At 38.4% G+C, this 25,070-nt stretch overlaps 2 protein-coding genes across 12 annotated transcripts in view; one reads left to right on the top strand and one right to left on the bottom strand.

The window, feature by feature from the left end:
• Positions 1 to 3,291, top strand: part of LOC113026379 (transcription factor SOX-6-like) — a 106,344-nt gene extending 103,053 nt beyond the window's left edge. For all 7 annotated transcript variants that reach the window (XM_080303771.1, XM_080303770.1, XM_080303769.1 and 4 more), the window contains one exon: positions 346 to 3,291. In XM_080303771.1, the coding sequence (XP_080159897.1) occupies positions 346 to 694 (349 nt within the window). In that variant the 3' untranslated portion in view covers positions 695 to 3,291. The remainder of the gene's footprint in view (positions 1 to 345) is intronic.
• A 4,178-nt stretch (positions 3,292 to 7,469) lies between these two features.
• The window catches only part of LOC113026378 (ethanolamine kinase 1), a 26,442-nt gene continuing 8,841 nt past the window's right edge, over positions 7,470 to 25,070 (bottom strand). For 2 of the 5 annotated variants that reach the window (XM_080303775.1, XM_080303774.1), the window contains 4 exons: positions 21,496 to 21,648; positions 21,000 to 21,083; positions 19,699 to 19,859; positions 17,135 to 19,585 (listed from right to left, as the gene is read on the bottom strand). In XM_080303775.1, coding sequence (XP_080159901.1) covers positions 19,361 to 19,585; positions 19,699 to 19,859; positions 21,000 to 21,083; positions 21,496 to 21,648 — 623 coding nt within the window. In that variant the 3' untranslated portion in view covers positions 17,135 to 19,360. Of the gene's footprint in view, positions 10,219 to 16,971; positions 19,586 to 19,698; positions 19,860 to 20,999; positions 21,084 to 21,495; positions 21,649 to 25,070 lie in introns of those variants that run through there. The other 3 variants (XM_080303777.1, XR_013910052.1, XM_080303776.1) reach the window with 3 other exon arrangements.

Here is a 25,070-nt window from a genome sequence, read left to right as displayed (position 1 = left end):
GCTAGAAGTTTACAAGTAGTCCTTCTTGTGATGTTCAGCGGCTCGGGGACGTAGTGTCTTTTCTTTAACTTCAAAGGACCAATCATTCATTATGAAGTGACAATCATTTCTAACATTCTTCAACGTTGTAATTTTTGGATCATGCTTGCTGAGACTTAAATGAATAAATACATTTTTTTAAATTGAACTAATCTCCCCTTCAAGGTCATCTCCTTGTGCACCTTTCGACTGCTTCCAGCATTGCTGCTAGACTTAAATCACACTGTAAAAGTTACAAAGCTTTTCGATCATTTTATGTTGTGTAAATAATATAATTCTTCCTTATCTTCTTTCCTTCATACTCAGGCCTCAGCCACCCATTTCTCTGGGCAACAGTCCTGGAAGTGTAGGAGTTTACCCGGGTGCCATAAGTATGGCAACAGCAGCTACACCATCCCCACATCTGACCTCAGACTGCTCCAGCAACTCGGCCAGTCCTGATCCTGCCATCCCCGTCATTCAGAGCACGTACGGTGTAAAGTCTGAGCCTGGCAGTGGAGGAGGCAGCAATGGCAGTGTGATCGGAGCCTTGGATCTGCCCAGCGACCCCAATAATGGAGACAATGACATGGACATGTATGAGGACTTTGAGGATGAGCCCAAGTCAGACTATAGCAGCGACCACGAGACACATGAGGCTGTCAGTGCCAACTGAGTAAGCTCAGGGTGTCAGATGTAAAAAAAAGAGAACAACTCCCATTATAGTCAGAGACATTTCTTAAAAAGACATTTTATTACTGAGACCTTCAGTTTAACTTTTCAGGACATGTTGCGTCATGCACCGAGCATGCCCCAACAGGATTTCAAATCAGCTCAGACATGCTCAGAAAGTTCTGGGATAGTATCTTTGATGGACGCCCATTTGAAGAAATGGAAAAACGAAGGAATAGGAAAAACGTGGCCCAAGAACACAGTCTGATCAGTCTTCAGATGTCCAGCTGACAGTGTACTTCACTTTCCTCTACTTTGACAATCTTAACAGGAGCGAGAGAAAAAAAAGAGTTAGACAACAGAGGATGAGAGAGAATGGGACAAAGAACAAACGAGCGACGAACACATTGCTGTGTAGTTTGTGAAAGGGCATGCATGGATGTCGAAGAATTAGGAATCGGTCTTCAACAGCTATTTGGTCTTAAATGTTTAAGGAGTGATTTAGTTTTCATTGTTATGTATTTACTTTTTGTCTTTTTTTTCCTTTTTGCTTTTTTGTTCTATAGACTTCTTTTCTGACAGGTCACTGCCTGTACAAACTCTAGACTGTCGGAACTTGAAATTTGGAAAGTTTTTAATATAAATCCTAGCTCTTGTAACCTTATAGTCTTACTTTTGTTTCTTACGATTTCTTTGCTACACACTTTTTTTTCTGACAAACTGCTTACCTTACATTACTGTTTCTTTTTTTAAAATATCCCAGCTCAGGTATGATGTGCCAGCTTGTGAATGTGTTATTTGTTTTGTTTGTTTTCATACAAAAAGAGTGGTAGGACTTTTCAGACTGTCAATGAAATAAAGGGAGCAAATTCCCTTACATTATTATTATTATTATTATTATTATTATTATTATTATTATTATTATTATTAAATAAGTAAGTAAGTACCCATAAATTGTACAGATTTTCTTCAAATGTGCCAAACATTCACATTCACTCGGGATGTTGTAGTCTTAATTTCCAATGCTGCAAAAGTCTTATACAATCAATTTTTTCTATTTGATGAAGTGGGTTCCTACTCATCAACTGCTGGCTCCCCTCCTGGCCCAAACACAAACAGTGCTCAGGGAGGTTATTTTTTCATCACACTTGCTTAATCACACACACACACACAGAATGTCGTTCTCTGGCAGACCCTATGGCTCTGAGACGTAGTTAGAAGAGCAGCATCGAAGGCGCCTATTCCTTTATTCCACTGCACTAGTGCTTCCATAAACCACACTGCCCAATGTTCTTTGAGGCCAAATGCATTAAGTGCAGTGCAGTATTAGAAATGTTTCTGTCCCTTTAAATCAGGCTAAAGGTAAAGGTAGCCTTTATCTTAATATCACTTTAGGAATCCCCCTAGTCTTAAAAGTGAACCTTTGAATCTGTTCATTCAGTTGGAATAGGAAGATGAAGGTGCACCCCTGGATGACCCTACTGTAGGATAAGAAATTGTAATATCATAAATCCCTTCACTGTATTGTGTTTAGCATTGGTACAAAAATGTAACAAATATTACTTCTTTTATTAGCTTGTTAATTTTTAAATGTCTTCTTAGCATTATGTTGGAAATATATGCCAAACTTGTGTTTTAAAAAATTATTTATATAGAAAATGGGTTTAATAGGTCTGCTGTTTCAAAAGGGTACCTTTTTTTCTACACTGCATTTGTATTTTGAACATGAGCAAATTATTAAGAGAACATTAGCGAAGGGGAAAGGCGCTTAACCAGTCTGCCTCTCAGTAACCACCGCCCCAGTCAGAGCACACAAGTTTTTCCACTCATCTGAAGATGAGTCTCTGTTTTACTCAAATGTCTCTGCAGACAAATCTTAGTTTTACTCTTTTCAAAGCATTCTCTGAAATTTTTAATGTTTCCATTCTTAAAACGTGTGACCTCGGGTGGTTTCTGGGTGCTCTGTTCAGCTGCTTCGGTCATCTTGATCCCAAATTTCTCTTCACGACCATATCTGGCGGTTTTTACTTGGAAAATGCTTCACAAGCTGGGACTGAACACTGATTTTGCTTGTGTTACATAAAAAAAAGCCTCGTGCATAGACATTTCTGTTAGTCTCATACACATCCTAAGCACTGGATATGAATCTGTTTTTTTGTTTGTTTTTGTTTTTTAGTATTGACTAATGTGAAGTTGTTGTTTGATTTTTAAACATGATATATTAGTCAGTTAAAAGTCACATTTTTGAAGCCTGGTACATGCGAGGCACCAGTAAATTGCCATTTCTTTGGAAGCATTTCATTTATTTAAGCAGATCTTGTTGCCGCAGCTCTAGTATCACCTGAAGGGGTCTCATCGCCTCTGATCTCTTTGGAAAGGTAACCTCATGCTCTCGTCAGTTGTGACCCGCAGAGGAAGAACATAGCATTTCCTGGTCACACACATTTTTTTTTTGTGATGAGTATTGTATTTGAAATCCAATTGTGCATTTTAACATTTCATTGTATTTATTAGCCAGCTTTGGCTCTAAAAAGTGTCAGTACAACTTGGTGAGAAAGACAATCAAAAAATATATATAAATAAAAAAAAGTAAAGACTTGAGATTTTTGCTTTTATTTTTTTCATGTATTTAATTTTGGGTGGGAAAAATATTTTTGAATGCTTTGTAAAATTGTTCATTTGCAGAAAACCCCCCACCAACATATTGTGTTCTGTGTATGAAAGCGATGCGCACAACTTTACAGGTAGTGCTGCATGAATTTTTATTTCCATTGCTCTAAATAGTACCCTTACTTTCCAGGGATCTAATAATTTCCAACACAAGGCTGTCTGTTTCCAAAGTTGAGCTATTCCACTCGCTCTTTATATTTTGGTGGCCCATTACGGTAAATGTGGCCTATTGTTCCATTGTGCGTGCGTGCGTGTGTGAGGTAACGCCACACATTCTGACTGTGCTGTGGTGTATACGGCACGGCGCCGGTGCTCGCTACAGCCAATCCCAGCATTTCAGAGAGAGAAACAGAGAGCTTAGCCATATGCAGCCACATCATAAATCTAATTGTAATTCCCAAATCAACTGTAGCGTCACCCAGCGAGGGGCGCCGGCAAGTTTGTCACACACTCCTTTGTGAGCATGTGTGTGTGTGCTATGCTATAGCGTTTAGTTGGGAGGGGTGTTTGAAATCATACTTGCACTGTTGCCATGCTAAGCTTTTTAAACGAGTCATCATAACTTACATTTCCTTTTTCCTTTCTTCAAGATGAACATTTAGTTGTTTTCAAGTTGACAGGGGTTTTTTTTGGGCGTATGTGCACAGTTGGTGTGAGCATAAGCGAAGCTTTCAGCACCTCAACAAAGGTTAGTGTAGCTTGTTACAGCACAGTTATAATTTCAAGTACATTCCTGCAGTAATGTATACAAACTTATTTATCCCTTAACATTTCATCCCTGAAGGAAAATGATGTAATCCTCTGTTTCCATTAACTTTTCCCAGTTGTTGTAGCTACTGGTAGCTAAATGCACAACTAGCAACAGTGGGTTGCAGTGATATATTTTATGGTCATTTGCACAAACTGTGTCCTCCATAACAGGATCAGTTGTACTATATCAATCAAAGAACTTCATGGACATAACTAAAATGACTTGACAGCCACACACCAAAAGAAAACTAAATGTTTTGCAGTAAAGCTCTACACCTTGGCTAATAACGTTGGCAACCGTTTCTTTCATATAAGGCAGAAATGTACTTATTAGTAAACTTAAAGTGTGTGATTATAGACTTTGAATTTACCTTTCTTTTCTCATAGGTTTCGTGTGTGGGGGATGATGAGACATATTGAGATGCTTTCTTCATGGAAACCTGGTCTTGGTTGGGCCCTCTAGGCAAATTCACTTTTTGATTTTTAAAAACCGTCTTGAAGACTAGAAAGAACCACATCCTTTCTTTTTCCCCTCTCCCCACCAATTGGGCATTTAGATCAAGAGAATTATAAATTGTTATTACAAAGGAGGAGCCCCCTTCAGACGTGTTGGAGAGGCTCTTTCAATGAGGCATCAAAGCCAGCCCGTTTATGATCATTGAGGCTCCACTACTCATTAAAGCACACAGAATGGTCACGGTGCTGCAGCACACTACATCCTCTTTGAGCTCATGATGCTTAATCATTGAAATGCTTTTGATTTAAAGGAGACTAATTGACCCTTTCACTCCTGTCGAGTTGATCATGTTTCACAACGGGTGCCACTTGTGTGATGTATCAGGTAAAAAGTCGTCTAGAAGTCTACGTATGATTTAGAGGTTGTTTTTTCCTAACTGTTCTTTTAACTACATTGTGAAATTAGGCAGCAGCTTTTTCCCTGCAAAAACTTTCCTCATGGACTACAAGTATTTGTAGCAACTCGGTATATTTCCACTGCACTTTTTGGCAAAAAGAGGACGCCCCCCAAGAAAAATTCCTTGTCAGGGGGAAAGTTGTTTTCTCTGAAAGTTCAGGTGCACTTGGGTTTGGTTTGCAGCCATGAACATTTCCGAGTCGAGTATTTTATCTCTCTCATGTTATTTCTCTGCTGTAGCTTGTAAAATTCTGTTGAAGTGTTTAGATTTAAGAAGCTTTAAATAACTCAAGAATAGCATAAAAAAAATTACAATCAACAAGAGCACAGCTTGAATCTTCTCCATGCTCACTGTTTTTGTGATATTGCCTGGCTTTTGATCTCTTGCATTTCCGCCACCTAATGCAGCGCAGTGGTGTAGTTAGTTGTATGGTCACGTGAATATGATATCTAAAACAAGCCTTTGCTTTTACATACACCAGAGGTTTTATTTTCCCAACTGAAAAACAATACAAAACAAAAACAGTTTAAAATATATTTTTTTAAATCTCTTAATAAAGTTTAATATTTCTGGGTATTTGGGGCAGAAACACGGCTTCCTCCCCTAAATTTGACACAAATGAAAGTTTATAGTCTATATATGCTTGCACTTTACTGTTACATTTAAATTATTTCCACATGCACAAAACACACAAATTCCACACTTTTTCAGACGTCTGCTGTCTTGTAGGTCTTGATGGAAAATCACAGACTGTATAAAGAAGATGGTCATACCCTTCATGAGATTATCTCTTTTTGAAGCTTATCATGGTCAGCTATGGTTCTTCACTGAGAAACTGAGGTAGTTACTCATCAAACCCAATGCCCTGTGTTATACTTCTTTTGGATCCTAATTGGGGCCCTAATATACAAATGGACATAAGGCGGTATTTAACAACACTTCAAATGAGCAACTGAGCTGATAAACTAACTGGGAAAGTGGAAGTCATAGATGAAGGAGCAATAAGATTTTTATACTTTTCTCACATTACTCTTTAAAATATAACTTTTTGTGAACAAGGGAGCTGCAACCTAATTGATTAAATAATGAGGGTTTCTAAACGCTAAGAGACAGCTTTTCGAGTTAGCCTGTTAGCACACAGTTTGCAAACTGGTAGAAAAAATGAACAGCTGGGGTTGATGGAAATGCCTTTAGTTTTGAACTTGCTATACTGAATAGTTGGTGACGTGGCTCATGTGTTTTGAAAAAAAAACAGGAGAAGGTTTGACTTTGTGAATTTAGAAATGGAACTGAGAAAGTGACAGCACTCTATATAATATAGGAACAAAAAGCATGCGTTGTGCATTGTATGTAACATGTATAACAAGTGAATTTATAGTAAAACCTTCCCTTGAGTATATTGTTGCTAATGTAAGTTGATTACAATTGCAAACTGGGTACTTATTAGAATTCCAAGGGTCAACAGCCTTGTCAGTCCTTTAACAATAACCAAAAATCTAAATGCAATGTCTGAATAAAAAAGAATCATACAAAAAAGCCCTTTGAAAGGAATTGCTTTCACGGGTTTTTTTTTCCTGGTTTCTATGTCTTTGAAACATTGCATAAAGGCATATACTTCTTTTTTTTAATGCAATTAAAAGTGAAAGAAAAAATCTACAGCACTTTTTCAGGAAAATAGGCAATGGACAAAAGGCCAATTTTTTTCTTTTTGATCCAAAGTCCTTGGGTCTTTTTAAGTGCATTAGTCCGCTAATTAAATATTATATGTTTAACGAAAAATGCCAGCATGAAAGCAGCTGGATTGTTTGACTCAAAGACACGGCTGCAGCCTTGATGAGTGGAACTGTGCGCGACCATGAGGAGGTAAAGAACGCCATTGTAGCTAGTCCTCCCCTCATTTGACCCGCCATAATCCTTTCTACTGATTTTACAATCACATTCCCTTTTGTGCTCCCTTCACAGATAAAGACAGTAGAAGCAGTTATAGAGTGGAAGGACTCATTGACATTTCTGAGCATGTCACATGTACTTTGTAAAGACCGATGTGTTTGATTGTGAGTACACACAAACATATCATTTACCAATCAAAACTGTTTGAAGGACAAGTTACCAACCATTTATCCTACAAGGAACCAACATTGGAAAAGAAAAGTCTTATGGATAAAATCTCTCACTTAACATAACATTTCCAGTTATTATAGTCATATTTTAATCTCTTCCATTGTAGATTCCATATTTGCCTCCTGCTTTTGATTTTCTCACTCAGTCTCAAGAGTTTTGACCCCTCAACCTTTTTTGTTCTCTGCCGCAAAGCTTTTCATCTCAAGCATTTATATGCGTATACTGGCCAATGCCTGTTGCGTTATAACATTTAGGCCCAATGCCATCATTCAATACTGCAGGATGTACTCTTCTTTTTATGTAATAATGCACATTACAAGGGTGTGGAAGCTGGGGTGGTGTACAGACCAACTTTAATACAGGAGTTTGGTATCACTTAGCTTCACGATTTTATCAATCATATTGTGATGTCTTTCTCAAACCTTCTGTGTCTGGAGAGAATACATACAGCAGGTATCACAGTAGCTTCATCTGTTTCTACACTGCTTACAGGTCACTCACTTTTTGGGTACCTTGAAACTAAATAACACGTAAGACCACAGAGCCAAAGCATAAAAACCAGCCTTGACTTACCCAAACCTAACTATTCCCTAATGATATTTTATGTGCCATAACTTCAAGCTATCTCTACCCTCAAGTTATTCCGCAGATGCTGTTACAGAATCCGAGCAATGACATTACAAATGTTAGAAAACAAAATAGTCTGAGGTTCTAGTGAATCATCCAAATGCAGACATTCTTCTCTAGAGTTGCCTTTAAGTGCTTAGAAAAATCGATAATTCCATGACATCTAAGCTGCTCCATCCACTGAAGATACAGTGATAGGATCAAAAACTTCAGAACAGCCATTAAATGGAGTTTGTGGTGAAACTGTTTTGACAATTCTGGAAATACTGTTTTGACAATTGTGAAAATACTGTGGCAGTGGGAGATATATCACAAGGCCATAAGCACTTGGTGAACATTTGAGAAAAATTAACTGTGGTTTTGGTCAAATACTGAAAAAGTATTTGCTGATTTTAAGAATCAGACAGTTGTGCTAATGAGCTATGGAGCCTCTGCCATCCACCCTGCCTTAGCCTAAACAAGTATTCACAACAGAATTACATCACTCTACTCAGTTTTGCTGTTGTTACTCAACAAAGGTAATGTGTTACACATAACCAATTACTTTTCTTAAAAGTAATCAGTATGTTATTTCATTTCACAGAATGACTTTAACATCCTAGGGTTTTTTGTTGCTACTTTTGCATTAGCGTGCTGTCTGTGCAGAAGGCTACAAAGAGCTGAAGTTGTCTTATTAGCATGTAACTATTTCTGTTCTTGCGAGTTCTTGCACGCTCTACTTAGGCTGTATTCTCACTAAACCAATATTTTTAGGAGTGAGGACAAATCCGCTGCTTTATGCTGCACATAAGAAAGGGTAGCATCTTCCTGATATTGGCCAGAGTTATTGTTTTAATGGCCTTTACTCTGTTTTCTACTACAATTGAAGTTCTATTTCATGTGATCATATACATGTGGTACAACACTGAATTACATTACCTATATGAACTATCAGTGTAGCACTTTTGATCAATACCAGATTCTTTTAAACAGTGAAATAAAGAAAGCTTTCATTTGAAAAGCTCTTACAGTTACAAAGTTGAATCTGGATCACACTGCTCATTTCTGTCTCTTTATATCATTATGTTCTGTTATTTATATACTTTGGAAGCATAAAAATGTGAGCGATCTGCCTCATAATTACAGTTTAAGTGCACTTAAATGCATGACAGAACGTATTTTTACAATAATATGTCCTCAGCTAGTAGCTTTAGTGTACCTGTTAACACCTCTTATTTATTTTCAAATATATTGTTGTAGGGTCTTTACTTTACAACATAAAGCACCTTGAGGCGAGTGTTCTTCTGATTTGGAGATATATAAGTGCATTTGAATTGAGCCGAAAAGCAAACAGCAAAGTATTTCAATCAAATTCCCTGATGTTGGTCAATTATAACCATTTCATTGTTTATGTATATGCATGGCACATGACAATTAAATCTAAGTAAAAGGGTGAATGGTTAGTTATTCCTACAAGTCTCTATGACAAAAAAAGCAATAATTACAGCTGTGCCTGTTATGCTATAACAATTTTAAATTGCTTATTTACAGATTTGCCCTAGTGTGCGCTCCCTTAATCTGCTTTTTGTTTAGTAAACCATTATACATTACATTGTTTTTTAACATCCTGTGAGACATATTCAAGGAGATTACACCAAGATCATACAATGCTTGTGGGCCTAAATTTTGATGAATATTTTTAAAAAACAGATCACTACTAGGAGTTAAAGTACATTTTTACCTTATTAAATGAACAGAGTAAGTAAAATCCACTTGTTAAAGCACTGATATCAGTCAGCATTGCATTTTGGTTCATGTACATACCATGTAACTCCTGATTCAGTTTCGCCTGTCTTCACACAGTGACAGCTTCAATAAGATTTTCTCTTAAATTTTCCTTTTATGGCAACATTAACAAACACCCTGTAAGTCACACATGATATTTTTATAGCAAGTCATTCTGAAAGAGAAACATTAAAATAATGCCCTTGGTACAGTAAATAAGTTGAAATGAAAGCTTGTTTTCCACCAGAACTGTGGTACACACTGAATAAGCCTGCAAATAACCCTCTTATGTGTTTTATGATCAAGCTCAATTTTTGTGGCTTTATGTGACTCGGCTGAATGTGGGAACAATTAATTCATTTCTGGCACGAGCCTCTTCTCAATTTGCCAAATAGGCTTATCGGCATACTGACTGTGGTAAAACAAATATTTTAAAAATCACAGTGATAGCAAAACACATTAAGTCACACTATACAGCCTGAAATAACAAACTATGGGGAGCACTTTTATAAGGTTATTCTATGCTTTTCCATTTCCACCATCTGACATATGGTCCACAGCACTGTTTGACACAAGAAACACATAATTGTTCTGCAAAAGTAGAGGGATTAATTAGTTCACTGCCAGTCCAAAGTATTCCTCTTTTTTCTCAAAATAGAAGTTCAGTCGTGCAGTGGCATATCTGCAAACAGCAGGAGACAGAAAACACATGATTAGATAACAGAAAGAAATCTTATACACTATACAAAAACTAAATGGGCCCTAAAGACTGCACAGCTGTACATTGATCTGTTGGCTGGAAAGTCACATTGCCCAAGGGTGGCATGTGTCAACCTTAGATCAAATGTGCTCAGGCAAGTATGTCAAATAACTGAGACTGTCTTGTCCGTTTCTTTAAATGACGAGTCAAGCATATATGACTCATGACAAATTTTGTCTTAAGATCACTCTTTACCGTAACTGTACGTTTTACTTAAGTAACTTATGAAGCGGTGTTTCACAAAAAATACATTTAAATCTAGTCTCACCACTTGTAATGGTTTACATGAGAAGAAAAAGTTTACCCATTTGTACAGTGCTTTAATATTACACACAGTACTTTCCAATTACAGACACACCCATGAAACATCAGGGACAATTTGGAATTCATATTGACAAACTGGGAGTGAAAAGACTCGTCGTACTATTGACAATACCTATCATGCCATCATGGCATCATGGAAACCTTGTGTATACCTGTGAGCCACTGGCTTTGACAGAAAAACAGCATCTAAAAGGTGTCCGAGTGGCTACAATTCCACAATTCAATTCAACACCACAGAGTTTTATTTGACCCTACTTGCCTGTAGTAAACATATAATATTTATAATATTATTAACATTCTTTGGTTGAAGCCTCTTTGACATATTGGCAACTTGCAAACTGTTTAATCACTTGAAACATACTTGTAATGTCAAAATATTCATGTCTTTTCAGTCTCAGTCTTTATATGAGAATAATAGAAATTAGTACCTAAAATTATTATTCAAGATGCATTGTATATGTCCAGAGGTGGCAAAACTACAGACATTTTCCACGTAATTATATAAATGTGTAATATAATTATTATATAATTATTACATTTATATAATATATGATATATTAAATATAATATTCTAATGCAGATTATAATAAATACGATTAGATACTAAATATAATTATAGATTCTTATAAAAGAATTATCTGGTAAAAGCTGAATAACTGATTCAACTTCTTACTAAACTGAAAAAGTACAGTTCATGAAATGTGCTCCAAACATAAAAGTAAAAAGTACATGACAATACAAACAGTATTTACAAGCCTTTGCTAAATATTTTTTCATCACTGGGTTCAAGTCTGGGCTCTGGCTAGGTAACTCAAGGGCATTTGCCGAGTGGTCCTGAGGTCACACACTTGTTATCATGCCAGTGTGCTTAGGGTCATTGTCTTGTTGGAAGATAAACTTTCACCCCTGCCACAGGTCTAGAGCACTGTGGACCAGGTCATCATCAAAGATGTGTCTGTACATTGCTATATATTTATCTTTCCCTTGACCCTGACAGTGTCCCTGTTGGCATTCAGGACAAAGAGTCCAATATTTGTTTCATGATCTGAGAATCTGTTAGGTACCTTTTAACAAACTGTATGCAGGCTGTCATGTTCCTTTTACTGAGGAGTGGCTTCTGCCTGGCCACTCTGCCATACAGGCCTGATTGGTGGGGCGGTGCTGAAATCATTGTCCTGAATTGGTTTGCACTCTGACATGCACTGTCAGCTTTGAGACCTTACATATACAGGTGTGTGCCTTTCCAAATCATGTCCAAACAACTGAATTTACCACAGGTAAACTCAAATCAAGCTGCAAACAGGATACGTACCTGTTTTGTGTGTCATGGCAAAAGTTGTAAATACATAAGCACATGTTATATTTTTGTTTTTACATTTAATTGAATGCAACAATATCAAGTAAACATTTTTCACTTTGTTAATATGGGATATCGTGTGTAGAATTTTGAGTTGAAAAATGAATTTAATCCATTTTGGAACAAGGCTGTAACAAAATGTGACAAATGTGGATCCGGTGAAGCGCTGTGACTGCTGTAATGTGCTGTAAATTCTTATTCTGATGAATATCTCAAACATCTGTTATGCAGAACAGAAAAGAGGAAGTTCTAATTGTGGTTACCTACATTGTAAATGGCAGGTTCTGCCTCTACATTTAAACAGAAAAATGAATATAATCAGGGGTTAAAGTGGGATTCAGCAGGAGTGGGGATCCTGGGATTAGTTGGGCTGAGTGAATCTAGTCAGCATCATCAGACTAAGCTGTCTTTGATATCTGCTACTCCTTATGTAACCTAACATTGACCATGAACATGGCAGCCAACTGCATTAGTCCATCTCTTGAGACCTCTCCACAGCACTGCAAACTAACCTGTTTGGCCTGCCTAGCATGTTCACTGAACCTTTGAATAACAGACAGTAATTCAAACATTTTACAATTTGTGTTGTAAAAAGTTTTACAGTGTGAAAAAACATCACTTGAAATCGTGTACAGCTCAGATATCTATTCACAAAATGAAAGTGGACATTATTTGTAGGCTTTAAATTTCCAGTTTATCAGGTTTCACTGACTTAGCTTTAATAGAAATCTGTCTTCTACTCTCTTGTCCTGTCTTTGTCAGTCTTGTCTTTCTCCATCTCTGACTTAACTTCTCACATTCTTTTCTCTCCCAGTGAAATACAGCAGCTGCACCTTTAGCTAGCAGACATGCTCTGTGACAAATTGCATGATATCAGCTCAGCTGAAATTAGCTGACACTTTATGCTGCCTTTATGCTCATTTCTCTTCTATAGTCTAGCTAGAAGCTGTAGTGATCACATCTACATTGAGGATGCTGTTCTGGACCACTGCAGCTCTCTTTTGTCCTGACTACTCCATCATTTGAAAATATATGAGTATAAAGTAGAGGTATTTCTCTTAAATTGTAGGGAGTAAAACCCAAAAGTAGGTAAAGTACACATACCTAGAAGTTCTACAGAAGTCCAAAAACAAAGTAGTTGTACTTTGTTGCTTCCCTCCTCTGTATGTATCTGTGGCCATAATGTATCTTTCACTGTTCGCTACAGGCTGCTCTTTCTGTCTGGTTTTATAGGTGGGTACTGTGTTTTTGTTTGTCAATCTTGCGTAACAATAGCATCAAGACTCTCAAATGAAGTAATGAGTCTGAAAGCTGTGCCAAAGCTTCAGCGCATCTCAGAAGTTAACGGCAAGAGAAGTGGTTTTGTGTTTGTTCAAACCATATTATTGAACGCCTCAATAAATCTGATGTCTGAGTACGCTGTTGCCCTTGGCCATTATGCTATACCCTTTGAAATAAAGTGAAGTTTCAAAAGCACAGAAAATGGAGGCACAGAGAGGAGTTTGTCCTTTAATCAGTGCTTTCACTGAACTCCTCAATGCCAAATCAGTTTTCAAGCGCTTGTGTTGTGAGACAAAACGATAATTTAGTCACATGCCTTTTAGTTATTCTTTCCCACCTGCATCTCTGGGTAAAGCTACACTCTAATTTTTGTGTCAAAGCCTGGCTTTTTTTGTCTGCTTTTGTTCATCATTTTCTCCTTTCTTTTAGTTTTTGCTTTGCTGAAGGCTGACCTTTAGATTTACCAGTACATGTTTGATAGAGATAGGTGGTACACTGTGTGTATAACCTTTGCCACTGCAAAAAAATGAAAAAAAGAAAAAGAAAGAAAAAAGTTCATAATAAAATTTTGGGGAGTAGAAATCATTGGTGGAGGCCAGCAGACAATTTTCACTTCGCTCGCTGTGGTTTGGCGAGCCTCAACAGGCGTTTTCTCTGGACAGACTTAATTTCAAGCAAGTCATGTGCTACAGTTGATAACTGACACTTCTTTCATTTACTCAGACAGCAGAATGAAGCCTCCCTTATCCTTATTGGTCCAGAAAACTAAAGTGTTTGCTCATCATTTTCATTTTCATATTTTCATAATGACCCACTAGAATCAGATTCTGCTGACTGCTACAATAGCATGTATACAGGAGGTGGGGAAGTAGAGCTGTTGTACAGCTATGAACAAGTTGCTTTCCACACAAATATGGATGCTGTATAAATTGTGAATTGACTCAGAACATGACTTTCATATATTATATGATGAAATACAGCTAATTTAGAATTAGCAGTTAACATGCTCCCTGTGGGGTGGCACCACTAAACCCTGCTGCCCAGTGTTTGTTAATGACTAGATTATGTTTTGGATGCCAGCAAAACAAATGCTGGAACATGCTCAAGTTGTAACGCAGGCATGTTCATCACTACTTTTAGCAAAGCTGTTGGAAACCCACGAGACATGTAGGTTCGATAACCTAATGTTTCCCCCATTCGTACTTGATGTTTCATATGACACAAAAAGTTTTCAGTGGGTAACAGCAGGTAACTGCACAGCACTCAGACCTCTTTACTACAGAGCCATGCTGTTGTAATTCTTGAATGTGGTTTGACATTGTCTTGCTGAGATAAGAAAGGTTTTCTTTTTTTTTTGGGGGGGGGGGGATTCCCATTCATTTCCTAAAGCAGTCCTGAACTTGTTTTTTGTAAAAAGGATTAGGAAACAAATCCCATCAATGTCGGCCTTGTTTTTTTCTCTGCTATGTCCACTGTATGCACTGCTCTTCTTTGAATGCACTCATTCCACTGCATGTGCGTAAATGAAAATTGTGTGAATCTGAAAAATCCGGCGAGTTCAGACATATAGACTGACAGAATACTTAAACACTAATTGCTCACTTATTGAATCGCTTACCACTCCTATACAAAACATTCCTCAATAAAGAATTCCAGGCAGCAGTTTCTTGTTTTTTCCCCAACAAAATCCAGTAAAGAAAAAGCAACTTAATAAAAAATCTGTGTTATTCTTCAGTTTAGTACAGAGTTTGATAGATTCCTACCAAGTAATGTAAAAAGTCAAAATAGCTTCACTATCAGCTAATTTAACACACACACACCTCAACCCCACCCTGTAGTTTCTTCTATTAATGTAATTGCCTATTACACCCTCCCTCCTATAAGAACAGCAAGCTTCACAGACAATCCCATTTATCCCTATTTTTATTAAGGGTGACACCTAAGACTAGCATACTTAATGTTTATCTTCATCAGAAATGAATGGAGGCTTTTTTATATTTAGCAAGAGTAGGGGAAAATGATCTCCTGCCAATGCAGGTATTCCATTTCACAATGTGCTTTTGTGCACAATTCCCTCAATTTTGTAGTCAAGCTATTCCAAACAGTGGGCCTCCTCCTTGTTCATTTCCTTATAATAATGTCTTTGTCAAATAACAGCTCGCCTTGCCAGCACGTCCACAAATCTAGACTGCTGACTTGCAGACACTTTCAACACATGAAAAAAACCATATAAGTAAAGTAAATATGGATGGTAAAAGGAGGGCGGGTTTGCGTTCCCCTTGTGGCTCCCTATTGTCACATTTACATCTGGCTCTGGTTAGAGCACAAGGCCTGGGTGACGCCTGTCACTCGTTGGGAAGTTATTGGTGATTTGGCTCAGGGGGATAGCAGTGGGAGAAATTACACACACACACACAACACAGACAAGTATGCACACCCATGCAACAACTCAAGGTTTAAATAGTTTCTTATTTTTTTCTTCTTGAAGAGCAAAACTCATTTGCATGTATTGTACAAAAATTGCACAATTACTGATGTTGCCTGTTGTATGTATGTCTGCACTAAGCCAAAGGTTACCTATGTCTGAATGTAATAATGTTGTCACTTTAACAGATCGATGAAGCCAGCGATGTTATGTATCTCTTGCCTGAAAGGGAGGCTTAAGTGCATGAATGTGTCTTGCATGACAGGGATGGGCGTGGGGCAGAGGTTAGCTAGATAGTAGCCTCCCGCTTTTAAACATTAGACTTGGTTCTCCATTGTTGTTGTTGCTCTCAGAGCTCGTTTCAGTTTAACCCTCCAGTTAAAGAAAGGTAACCCAACCCTCACCATCCACTTTAGGACAACCTCAGCCGGTAGCTTAAAGGAGTAGACGTTCAGCAGGCACATGTGGCCCAGCCAGGGATGAGAGATGTATATGTAAGGCAGGAACGACGGCACTGGAACAATAGTGCCTCTGTGCCTCAGCACCCCTCTGGATCACATTTCCTCCAAGGTCCAGATTGAAATGAGGTGGGGGCCCTGTCGCTGATCTTGCAAGCGAGTAGAAAAAGCCACACAGAGGGGAGGGTGCCGTGTGTCAATAGTGATTAGGATCATGATCACAACTGTTGTGGGTGTGGGGCATGCAGAAAAAGGAGAAAGGCAAAAAAAAAGTGGGGGTTGAGGGAAACATTTTGCCTTCCTGAACTGTCTGAGTGCTGCTGCCGGTGAGGAATGTCTCCTGGACTTGTTTAAGATAACTAGTCCTCAATGGTGATCACTGTTAAAAATAAAAGACGTTAGTTTTGATCTCCTTTGAAAGTCTTTGTGAAAACCGAGGCTTTCATCTTATGTTGCGGTTTATCAGTGAAGAAAAGCAGAGAATTTCATGTGTAAATATTTTGTCTGTGACATGAAGAGTAGAAGAAGTGTGTTTGTCTCGCCTGTTTTTTATGCCAGATTTTAAATACACAAAGACTTGAAGCATTGGGGGGAGAATGAAATATTTCTATATTCTAGGCTTATGTTTCTAAACCATTTTTTTTTTCGCAGTTTGTCTGCCAACAAATTCTTTGTCATTCTTTTCTAATGAAGATCCTGCTTGTCTAAACATTGCACTAATATACCGAGAGCCTAAATTCAATGTCCTATAAATATTTTTCTTTTTCAGAGTATTTCAAGTGATGGATGATGACATTAACAGCTGAAAAAAAACTGCAGTGAAGTAATAATTCTTATTTGCGGTTACATGGGTTCCTTTATTAAACATTTACTGAGAGCGTTTTAATGTGAAGGTGTCACTTAACATAATTAGAACATCAATTTAAATACTAATGAACTCAACATTTTTTTGATGGATGGGACATCTCACCCAGGACATTTTAGGAAACTTGAGCATTGTTTATGCAGAGTGACACTTTGAGTTGTGGGAGTTTTAAATGTCTTTGTCAGACGTTGGACAAACCTTTGGAAGTCAAAGTCAATCGAGGAGAAACGTGATTGCAGGATGGCCCAAAGACCCCAGAGGAAGCTGGATGCCTGGTGGAAGTAAAAAAAAAATAAAAAAATTTAAGTTTCAAAAAGCGTAACTCTGGTTCATATTTGTGTCTGAGCTGATTTGGAGCTACTTTTCAGGTGTTTTACAAAACTGTACAATTTAAATTGATTTTGCAGGGAGCTAGTATATAAAAAATAAAGATTGAATATTGAAAAAAAGAAGAACATTACAATATCATTGGAAAATGGAAAAATAACTGAAGGATTGTGCTGTTTAACAAAATACAGTTATATGTTGTACTGCCTACCTGTGGTATTAAAGCTCACACAGTCAGTACAATATTGGACTCTGTCATCAAAGGAATGACAACATGACAGTATTATGTGACCACAATGAGATTCTCAAACGCCCTTTTGAAACAACAAAGTTTCAAAAGCATAATTCTTTGCCTCTTACACAGAGGCCACAGTGAGGTCAAATGTTATGCTTTGCTCAGGAACACTTCAGCAGGGAAAATGTGTGCTCGCTGAGACAATGAACCGAAGGAATCTCTTTGAATGACAGGCTCATTAAGAACACACAGCCAGTCCCAGGAGAAGTGTAAAACTGTGCATTGTGTTTGCAGTGCAGAATCGCAGGTGCTGTATTTTTATGCTCTTGCAACATTCCCCTTTGCCATAGCGCACAACTGTGAAAACACACTTCAGTGACCTCCGCTTGTCATGTTGTAACTGCTCCCAGAACTGCTGCTGCTGCTCCCGCTGCATGCCAGTTGCGCGCTGCTTAGTCAGAATGACAAACCTCTGTATTGAATGGTTCCCTCCTTAATGGTTTTGCTCACTTAGTCTTGCAGACCTCCATACCTCCATAAATTTCTGTTGTTCTCCACCCTTATTGTAAATCTTCATGGTAAGGCCACTAATAGCAAGTCTTAATAAGATCCAGAAGGGCCTCTGTTCTGTGGCCCAGTGATATAATCACATTTTTATTTGATAATCAAATAAAGGGTGGAATGAAATACTTGAAGAGCAATGTGCGGTTTCCCTTGGCTTTTCTCCTTCTCCCTGGCAGATTTTCATCTCTAATCTCTGTCCTTAGTTGGAGATGGAGATTGAGCGTGTTTCCATTATGATTAATAACTGCTCTCCATTAAGAAAGCATTAATCTAACACTAAGCAGAGACTATCGGTGACAGGGAGCCATTGAGAAAAACGGAGATGATAAATGTGTGGGAAGAGTGACATCATCAAGCCACAGGCTACAGCTTCAGCATCATGGGGGATCCCTGCGGAGGAGAGGACGGATTGTAAGGACCCCACTGCGTCTTGGCACAGTTTGCTAAGGATTAAGACGGGAAGGAGGCAGCTCCACGGCGCAGAGCTCTGGCAACTGGCCAGGCCTCCTCGATGCCACACAGTGCAGGATGGCTTCCCTCAATTCCTACAGTGTCACTTTTTGTCTATATTATAAACTACGGAGCATGGTATTATATTAACATACTTTTATTTCACAAATGTACCAAGTGATACTAAGGAGATACAAACCGATAAACTTGTACTTAATTGATTTCATTAAAAGCAGATGTAATCAATTTATTTAATGGCAGGTATTTGTAAATATTTTTAAGCAGAAACATATCAGTATTCTGCCCCGTATGCTTCATTTTGACACACAGCTTGTCAAAGCGAGTTGAGCTGGAAACTTGGCTTGTTAAGCGTCAGTGATCAATTTCTCCTACTACCTTCAAGAGTCCGCCTCGGTTTGTTGCAGAAAATCTGATTTCAATCAACGTGATATTATCACTTCTATCACTCAGTTTCAGGCTATATTCTACCCCTTATACACACACACGCACACACACACGCATTTCCCTTTCGGTTTTTTTGGCTGAAGCACAAGTTATTTTAAAAAGTAATATGCCTTCTCATCAATTCTGTGCTATTTCAAGAGACATTTACACCACCCCAAAATTGGTTGGACAATTCTGCATATTGTGTTGAGCTATGAAAGCACTTTTAGACAGATAGTCCAGCACCACTTGAGACACCAAAGAATGAAAATTGTGGTCATAAGAAAAATAATTTTGGCTGCTGTGTTTCATTTTTCCCTGCGGTAGTTTCTAATCAACTCAGATGGAGTCCATCAAAGTTTGAACAGTGGTGGGTCAGCTGTGGATGGTTTGGTTTTCTTTGGGTTGGGGGGGCGAGTTGGAAAAGTAAATTGTTAAAATATGATGGTGAGATGTTGCCACCCCGCCATTCCACAGCTCTGCACACATATGGATGTTGTTGAAATGCATACGCTAATCTCATAATATTGAGATATTCGAGTCCCTCCAAGAGCAAAACCTAAGAAAAGGAAATAACTGTTGAGAGATTTGTCACTTTCCAAAGTCTTTCCAAAGAGCTGAGGCACTACATAATGATATATTTCAACAAAGTCAGTGGGAGCAGACACTTACAAGAGAGAATTTGCAGACTTGAATGTAGAGCTGCGTAACTTCTGCCTCCGTGACTGTGACCTCACGTCCAGTGCTGTGCTTGTAACTCTCCAGATAGGCCGTCAGCCAGTCCCTCTGCAGCTCCCAGCTCGGGTAGAGGTCGTAGTTAACATCATTCACACCTGAAATGCGACACATATACGTCCACATTAGTGGAACTAACGTCGGTGCTAAAATCCAACACAATGCCTAAAATAACTGTTTGTTTTGAAGACGTGCCAGTGAACTATATCTACTTTGAGTGGAGCAACAGCTCTTTGGTCAACACTTGTCAGACCCACTCAGGCAGTGAGAAACGTTTGCTCCAAATGGACAAGTTATAAGAAAGCAGCATGGAAACTGGGTGACAACATGCTGACAACAATATGTTGAAATTTAGTGGATAACATGTTATCCACTAAATTTCAGAGAAAGTATTGTGCTTTTTCCTGCACTGCATTTATTTGACAAGTCTACTTTAAATTAAAAAATAAAATTTTGTGAAATATAAAAATATAAAATGTAATAAAATGTTGTGAAGTGTAAATAAGCACCCTGGCAATTAGACACATCTGTTGACTTCTACATACATCAGCAATAGTATAACATCTGGGTTATATTGTACAGATAATAGCGAAGCGCTTTATTTAAGCTAGACTGGTTTTTCATGTTGCCCGTATAAAAGCTTCCCTACATCAACAATTGTGTTCAAATGTCTGCAAGACAGTTGTATCATTCAAGACCATGCCATCGGCTAATTTTCAAATTTTGTTTGAGGTATAATCAGGATAAAAAAAAGAACACAAGGTGCAGTATCTTTCATTCCAGCATGTGATTCGTGTGGAGTATGTCTGCCCCTTCCTGTCAGCCCCTTCTTGCATAAGACTATCAGACATAACTGCAGCTGCTGTCATTGGGAATTGTGGATAATTTGCAAGTTACAACTTGAAAGCTGAATAATCTAAAACGACTGCATTGATGATTGTTCGGACAGTCCTTGCTGTGCTTTGCTCTAACACAGCTGGTCCATCAAAGCCACTTTAATCACTGTGCAGAACACATACTGAATGCAGCAATTTTTCTGAGCAGTGTCACAAGAAGGAGATCGTTTCACGGCACATTATATCATAACATGATGTAGTCAGAGAAAACACAACGTTGAAAATATCACATCCTGTGTTTACAATATTTACTGCAGTCATATATTCCACATTAAGGAATCTTATATGTCCTGGCTGTGAAAAAGATTTGGAGGTAAATTGATGCTATTTTGAAAGACCCACCGGCAAATTCGTTGAAATGATTGCCGATATCGAAGGCCTGGTAGTTATAATCGGCGTACTCGTAGTCAATGAATTTCACCATTCCTGATGGATGTAGGGGGAAAAAAGCAACAGCAGTTACTAAGACAACATGATAAACACATTTCAGCTATAGATGTTCAACTGATAAGCCTTCGTGTCTTTATGGAAAGTACAGGAACCTTGTGAGTGTCAAAGGAACAGGGAGTCTCTTTTGCTGAACATTACCCCGGGCGATATTTTTTTTAAATGTTTAAAAAATTTATAACAGAATAACTTCAAATAAGGTAAGATATTAAATAAGGGACAATGCATTTTCAGTAATGTGAATATTGCCACACATTCATCTATTTTAGCATTAGCTTCAGAAGCACTGCCACTCTTCTGCTAGAATTAAGGTAGTTTAGCATTTGGCCTTCTTTTGTTTGTTACTTCTTTCAGGTTAATGAATTTCTAAAAACCAAAGAATTTTCCTCACCCTCTTTTTCGTTGTAGATGATGTTCTTTGTCAGGAGGTCGTTGTGGCAGAGGACAGTTGGCGAGTCAATCTCAGAGAGGTGTCTCTTCAGTGACTCCATTTCCTGTGACAAAGTCTTAAAGCTGGGCACCTTTTGTAGATCTGCAGAACTGCAAGAGGTAAAACGTTGAAATTATTTATTTTTTGTGATGGAAAAGGGCTCTTTTTTCCCCGTGAATGAGTGATATCTTTAACTCGCAGCTGCACCTGGCAGGTAGGTAAAGAAGCATAGTAAGTTGAACAGCCGAAGTCATAAATGCTGTGTGATGTTTTACACCAAAGACTGTAAAAAAGAACTCTGGCATTTAGTTTTAATCACTGAAGCTGAAAATACATTGATTTCCAGAAGTACAACCCTCCTAATTTATCTGAAGTCTAACTGGGTAAAAATGCTCACGATCTGACAATAACACACTTTTATTCAACTCACTTTAGCACATGTCCTTGTACACTCTGCCACTGGGATAGTCTAGCATGGGAGGAGTCTTTCTTCTTAAAAAATGCAATCGAGTGAAAATCAGAGAAAAGATATGCTTAGCTATTATATGAGATGTTTTAAGTGCTTTGTCTGCCTTTATAAAGTGCTACTGTTATTCATTTGTTGTTAGAGCTAAGTCAATGGTTCTCTAGAGTTTTAGGTTTACCCATTTCTTGATAAGCAAACAAGCCCCAGTTTAACACTGGGAGGAGACGCAAAATTAACTTGGGGTTGCATCAAGAAGGGCATCCGGTTTATAAAAATAAATCTGCCTTATCAAACATGAAGAAAGCATGCATCGAGCTAGGTTAAGTAGTGATTCTAAATTGACCATAGGTGTGAATATGAGTGCGAATGGTTGCCTGTTTCTATGTGTTAGCACTGCAACAGACTGGCGTCCAGGGTGCAACCTTGCATCTCACCCCACGATGGCTCTTGCAGGCCTGACTTAAATAGCGGAAGAAAATGGATAGATGGAAGTTGTCTATGGGATTGTTTTTTCCCAATGAAAATCTGAACTAAACTTGTATAAGAGTCTTCCGTACACTTGGTAAGAGGAGCAAGAGAGTTTGAGACAAGAAAGTAGAACTTGTTTGTAAACTGACACGGTTCAGCAAGCCTCGCTGAGAGGTCACATGCCTTGTTTTCACTCTCTTGATTATTCAATCTATCAAAGACGGCACTAATGTCCTTGGACGTCAGTGCAAAATGCACCTGGAAGAAATGCTGTGCAAGCATCCGTCTCCTAATTAATTTTTGTGTTTCCTTTCCAGTCCCCACGACTGCCACGGCAAGAGGGTACTTTAAACAGTGTAATTTAAACACTACCTATTTATTCGAAAAGGGAACAAACAGATGCTCCGGTATTATACACACTTGGAGACATAATTTAGTGAGGCCTGCAAGGAACGCACAATAAAAGCAGAGGAGGATGAGCCTTGTTTATAGTGTTTATAGCCGTGGCACAGAGGCTCTGCTGTCTGCATGTCCTCCACTACACAACAAGTCACTTTGTATGTTATCTTCTCTGCTCTGTTCAGTCAGTCTTGCTTCCCTCTGAGATAAATACATGGATTGAATAAAAAGAGGTAAGCAGGAAGTTGGTATTTTAAAATACCAACTTCCTGCTTACAAGATCTTTGATAAAATAACTAAGATTTATTTTACTTTATTTTCAAGCATCAGTGCACAAATGATTTACATTTTAACACCAAACTGCCTTTTTAAAAAAAATACAGGCCCAGAATAGAGCGCTCGATTCACCGCTACTTGCCGGTGACAGCTTTATTTAAAATCGACCCCCTCTGACATGCATAATTTATCTATCTCTTCTCTAATATGAAATAAAACATGCAGTTGAATGGTGAATCACCCTGATTCCTTTTCAACCAACCCATTCCTTTAACCTAACAACTCGACGTTCACATAGGAACCCACGATTACTTGGAATCAAAAGCTAAATGAAAGACTTACATTGACTTTAAATGGAAACCTGTCGTCTTGCCATCAGATCTTTTCCTCTCTCTTTTCTGTCCTTTTCATGAAAAACAGTGCGTCAAGTACATTCGCCTCCTGCTCCCTGTCAAGTCTCTGTAAGGTAATTAGTGGAATTTCCTCCTCTGGCGCTTCATTATCAATGTGCCTTATTTACATATGATTTCAAACACCAGCCGAGCACTGCAGATTTTTTTTTCTTTTTCGTCTTTTTTCTCCACCACTCGTTCTCTTTTTTGCAGTTTTATGCAATTTGTAAGAGTGCAAACGGGAGACATAGCAGGGGGGCTTTGGAAGAAAAAGAGGTTGCACTCTTGCTTTCCATTGCCTTTCTTTCTTTTCTCTCCCAGCTCTGACTTCTACTGTGCTCCCTCTCTCTGAACCTTGCAGCTGCTGCAGCCTCTTTTGCGCTCCCCCTTCCCTCGTCTCTTTCGCTTCTCCTTCTGTCGATCTGTCTCTCTCCCCCTCTCTCTCCCTCTGCACAGCGGGTGGCTTGAGAGCTGAAGACCTCCTCTGCAGGTGCAGCCTCTTCCTGCTCTCTCTCTTTCTCTGCCTTTCTTTTGCCATTTCCTCTGAATATCACATTCATATCAGCACTCATACAGTCTCAAGTACAAAAGTTTCTCTGATGCTTGTTTAAAACCTGTTTTTTTGGTCTTTTCTTCTTCTGTCTCTGTGCCATGTTTTGCACGCAGTTTTCACACTCAAGAGACCAGTTAACGTGCAAACACACACACACACACACACACACACACACACACACACACAGAGAGAGAGAGAGAGAGAGAGAGAGAAGACATTAGGTAAGATTAAAATAACCCAATTTCTAATTTCTAGTGTTGACACCTCAGAGTCATTTGTAGTGTTTCTTCCATTATTTTCTCATAGCTTTCCCACGTTGTTATGATACATTTCCTAAACACTGATCATTTCCAGGTTATTTTAAATTGCTCTGTATCTACTTGAGCGCGAGCTGCACAGGGCTGTCAAGTCTCAAAAATGTTTCACAATATAGCACCATCTATTGGGCCTTGAAATGTGGTGCAGTCTCCTATTGTATATTGCAGAGTGATCCACATTCAGACATGCATTCACTGCTTATAGTGGGTAAAATGGAAGCGCTCACAATGTCCTCAGTGTTCTCTTTAAAACTGAAGTTTAGCAGGATATGCATGCAACTTTAGCAAAAGTGAACTTGTTTTGCTGTGTGGAGCTGCGGGACTTAAATAGTAGGTTATTACTCCTCTGTGGCCTTAATTTTCAGTAGCACCCATCCATGCATAATTTGGTGTCTTGTGTTAACACATTTTTGTTATCTGTGCAGTGTGTTATAAAATAAATAAATACATTTCAGCTTGTCTGAGGTAGTTTATCACAATTTAGATTGTCATATTAGCTAGCTAGCTAGCTAGCAAAAAAAACCCCAGACCCCCAAATTAAGTTTTTTAATTTCGGAGATTTTCTTTTATATTTCTACGAGACCTTTGTTTTTGTGAATCCTAGATGTTAAAAGTACCTCTTATCATAAAAGGCCCTCTGCTTCCAAGCCTCTACTTTATGGATG

The sequence above is a fragment of the Astatotilapia calliptera genome, chromosome 7 (genome assembly GCF_964374335.1).
Source record: "Astatotilapia calliptera chromosome 7, fAstCal68.1, whole genome shotgun sequence".
NCBI classification, from domain to species: domain Eukaryota; kingdom Metazoa; phylum Chordata; class Actinopteri; order Cichliformes; family Cichlidae; genus Astatotilapia; species Astatotilapia calliptera.
The sequence above is the reverse complement of the archived record's forward strand: the minus strand, read 5'-3'. Positions and strand labels throughout refer to the sequence as shown.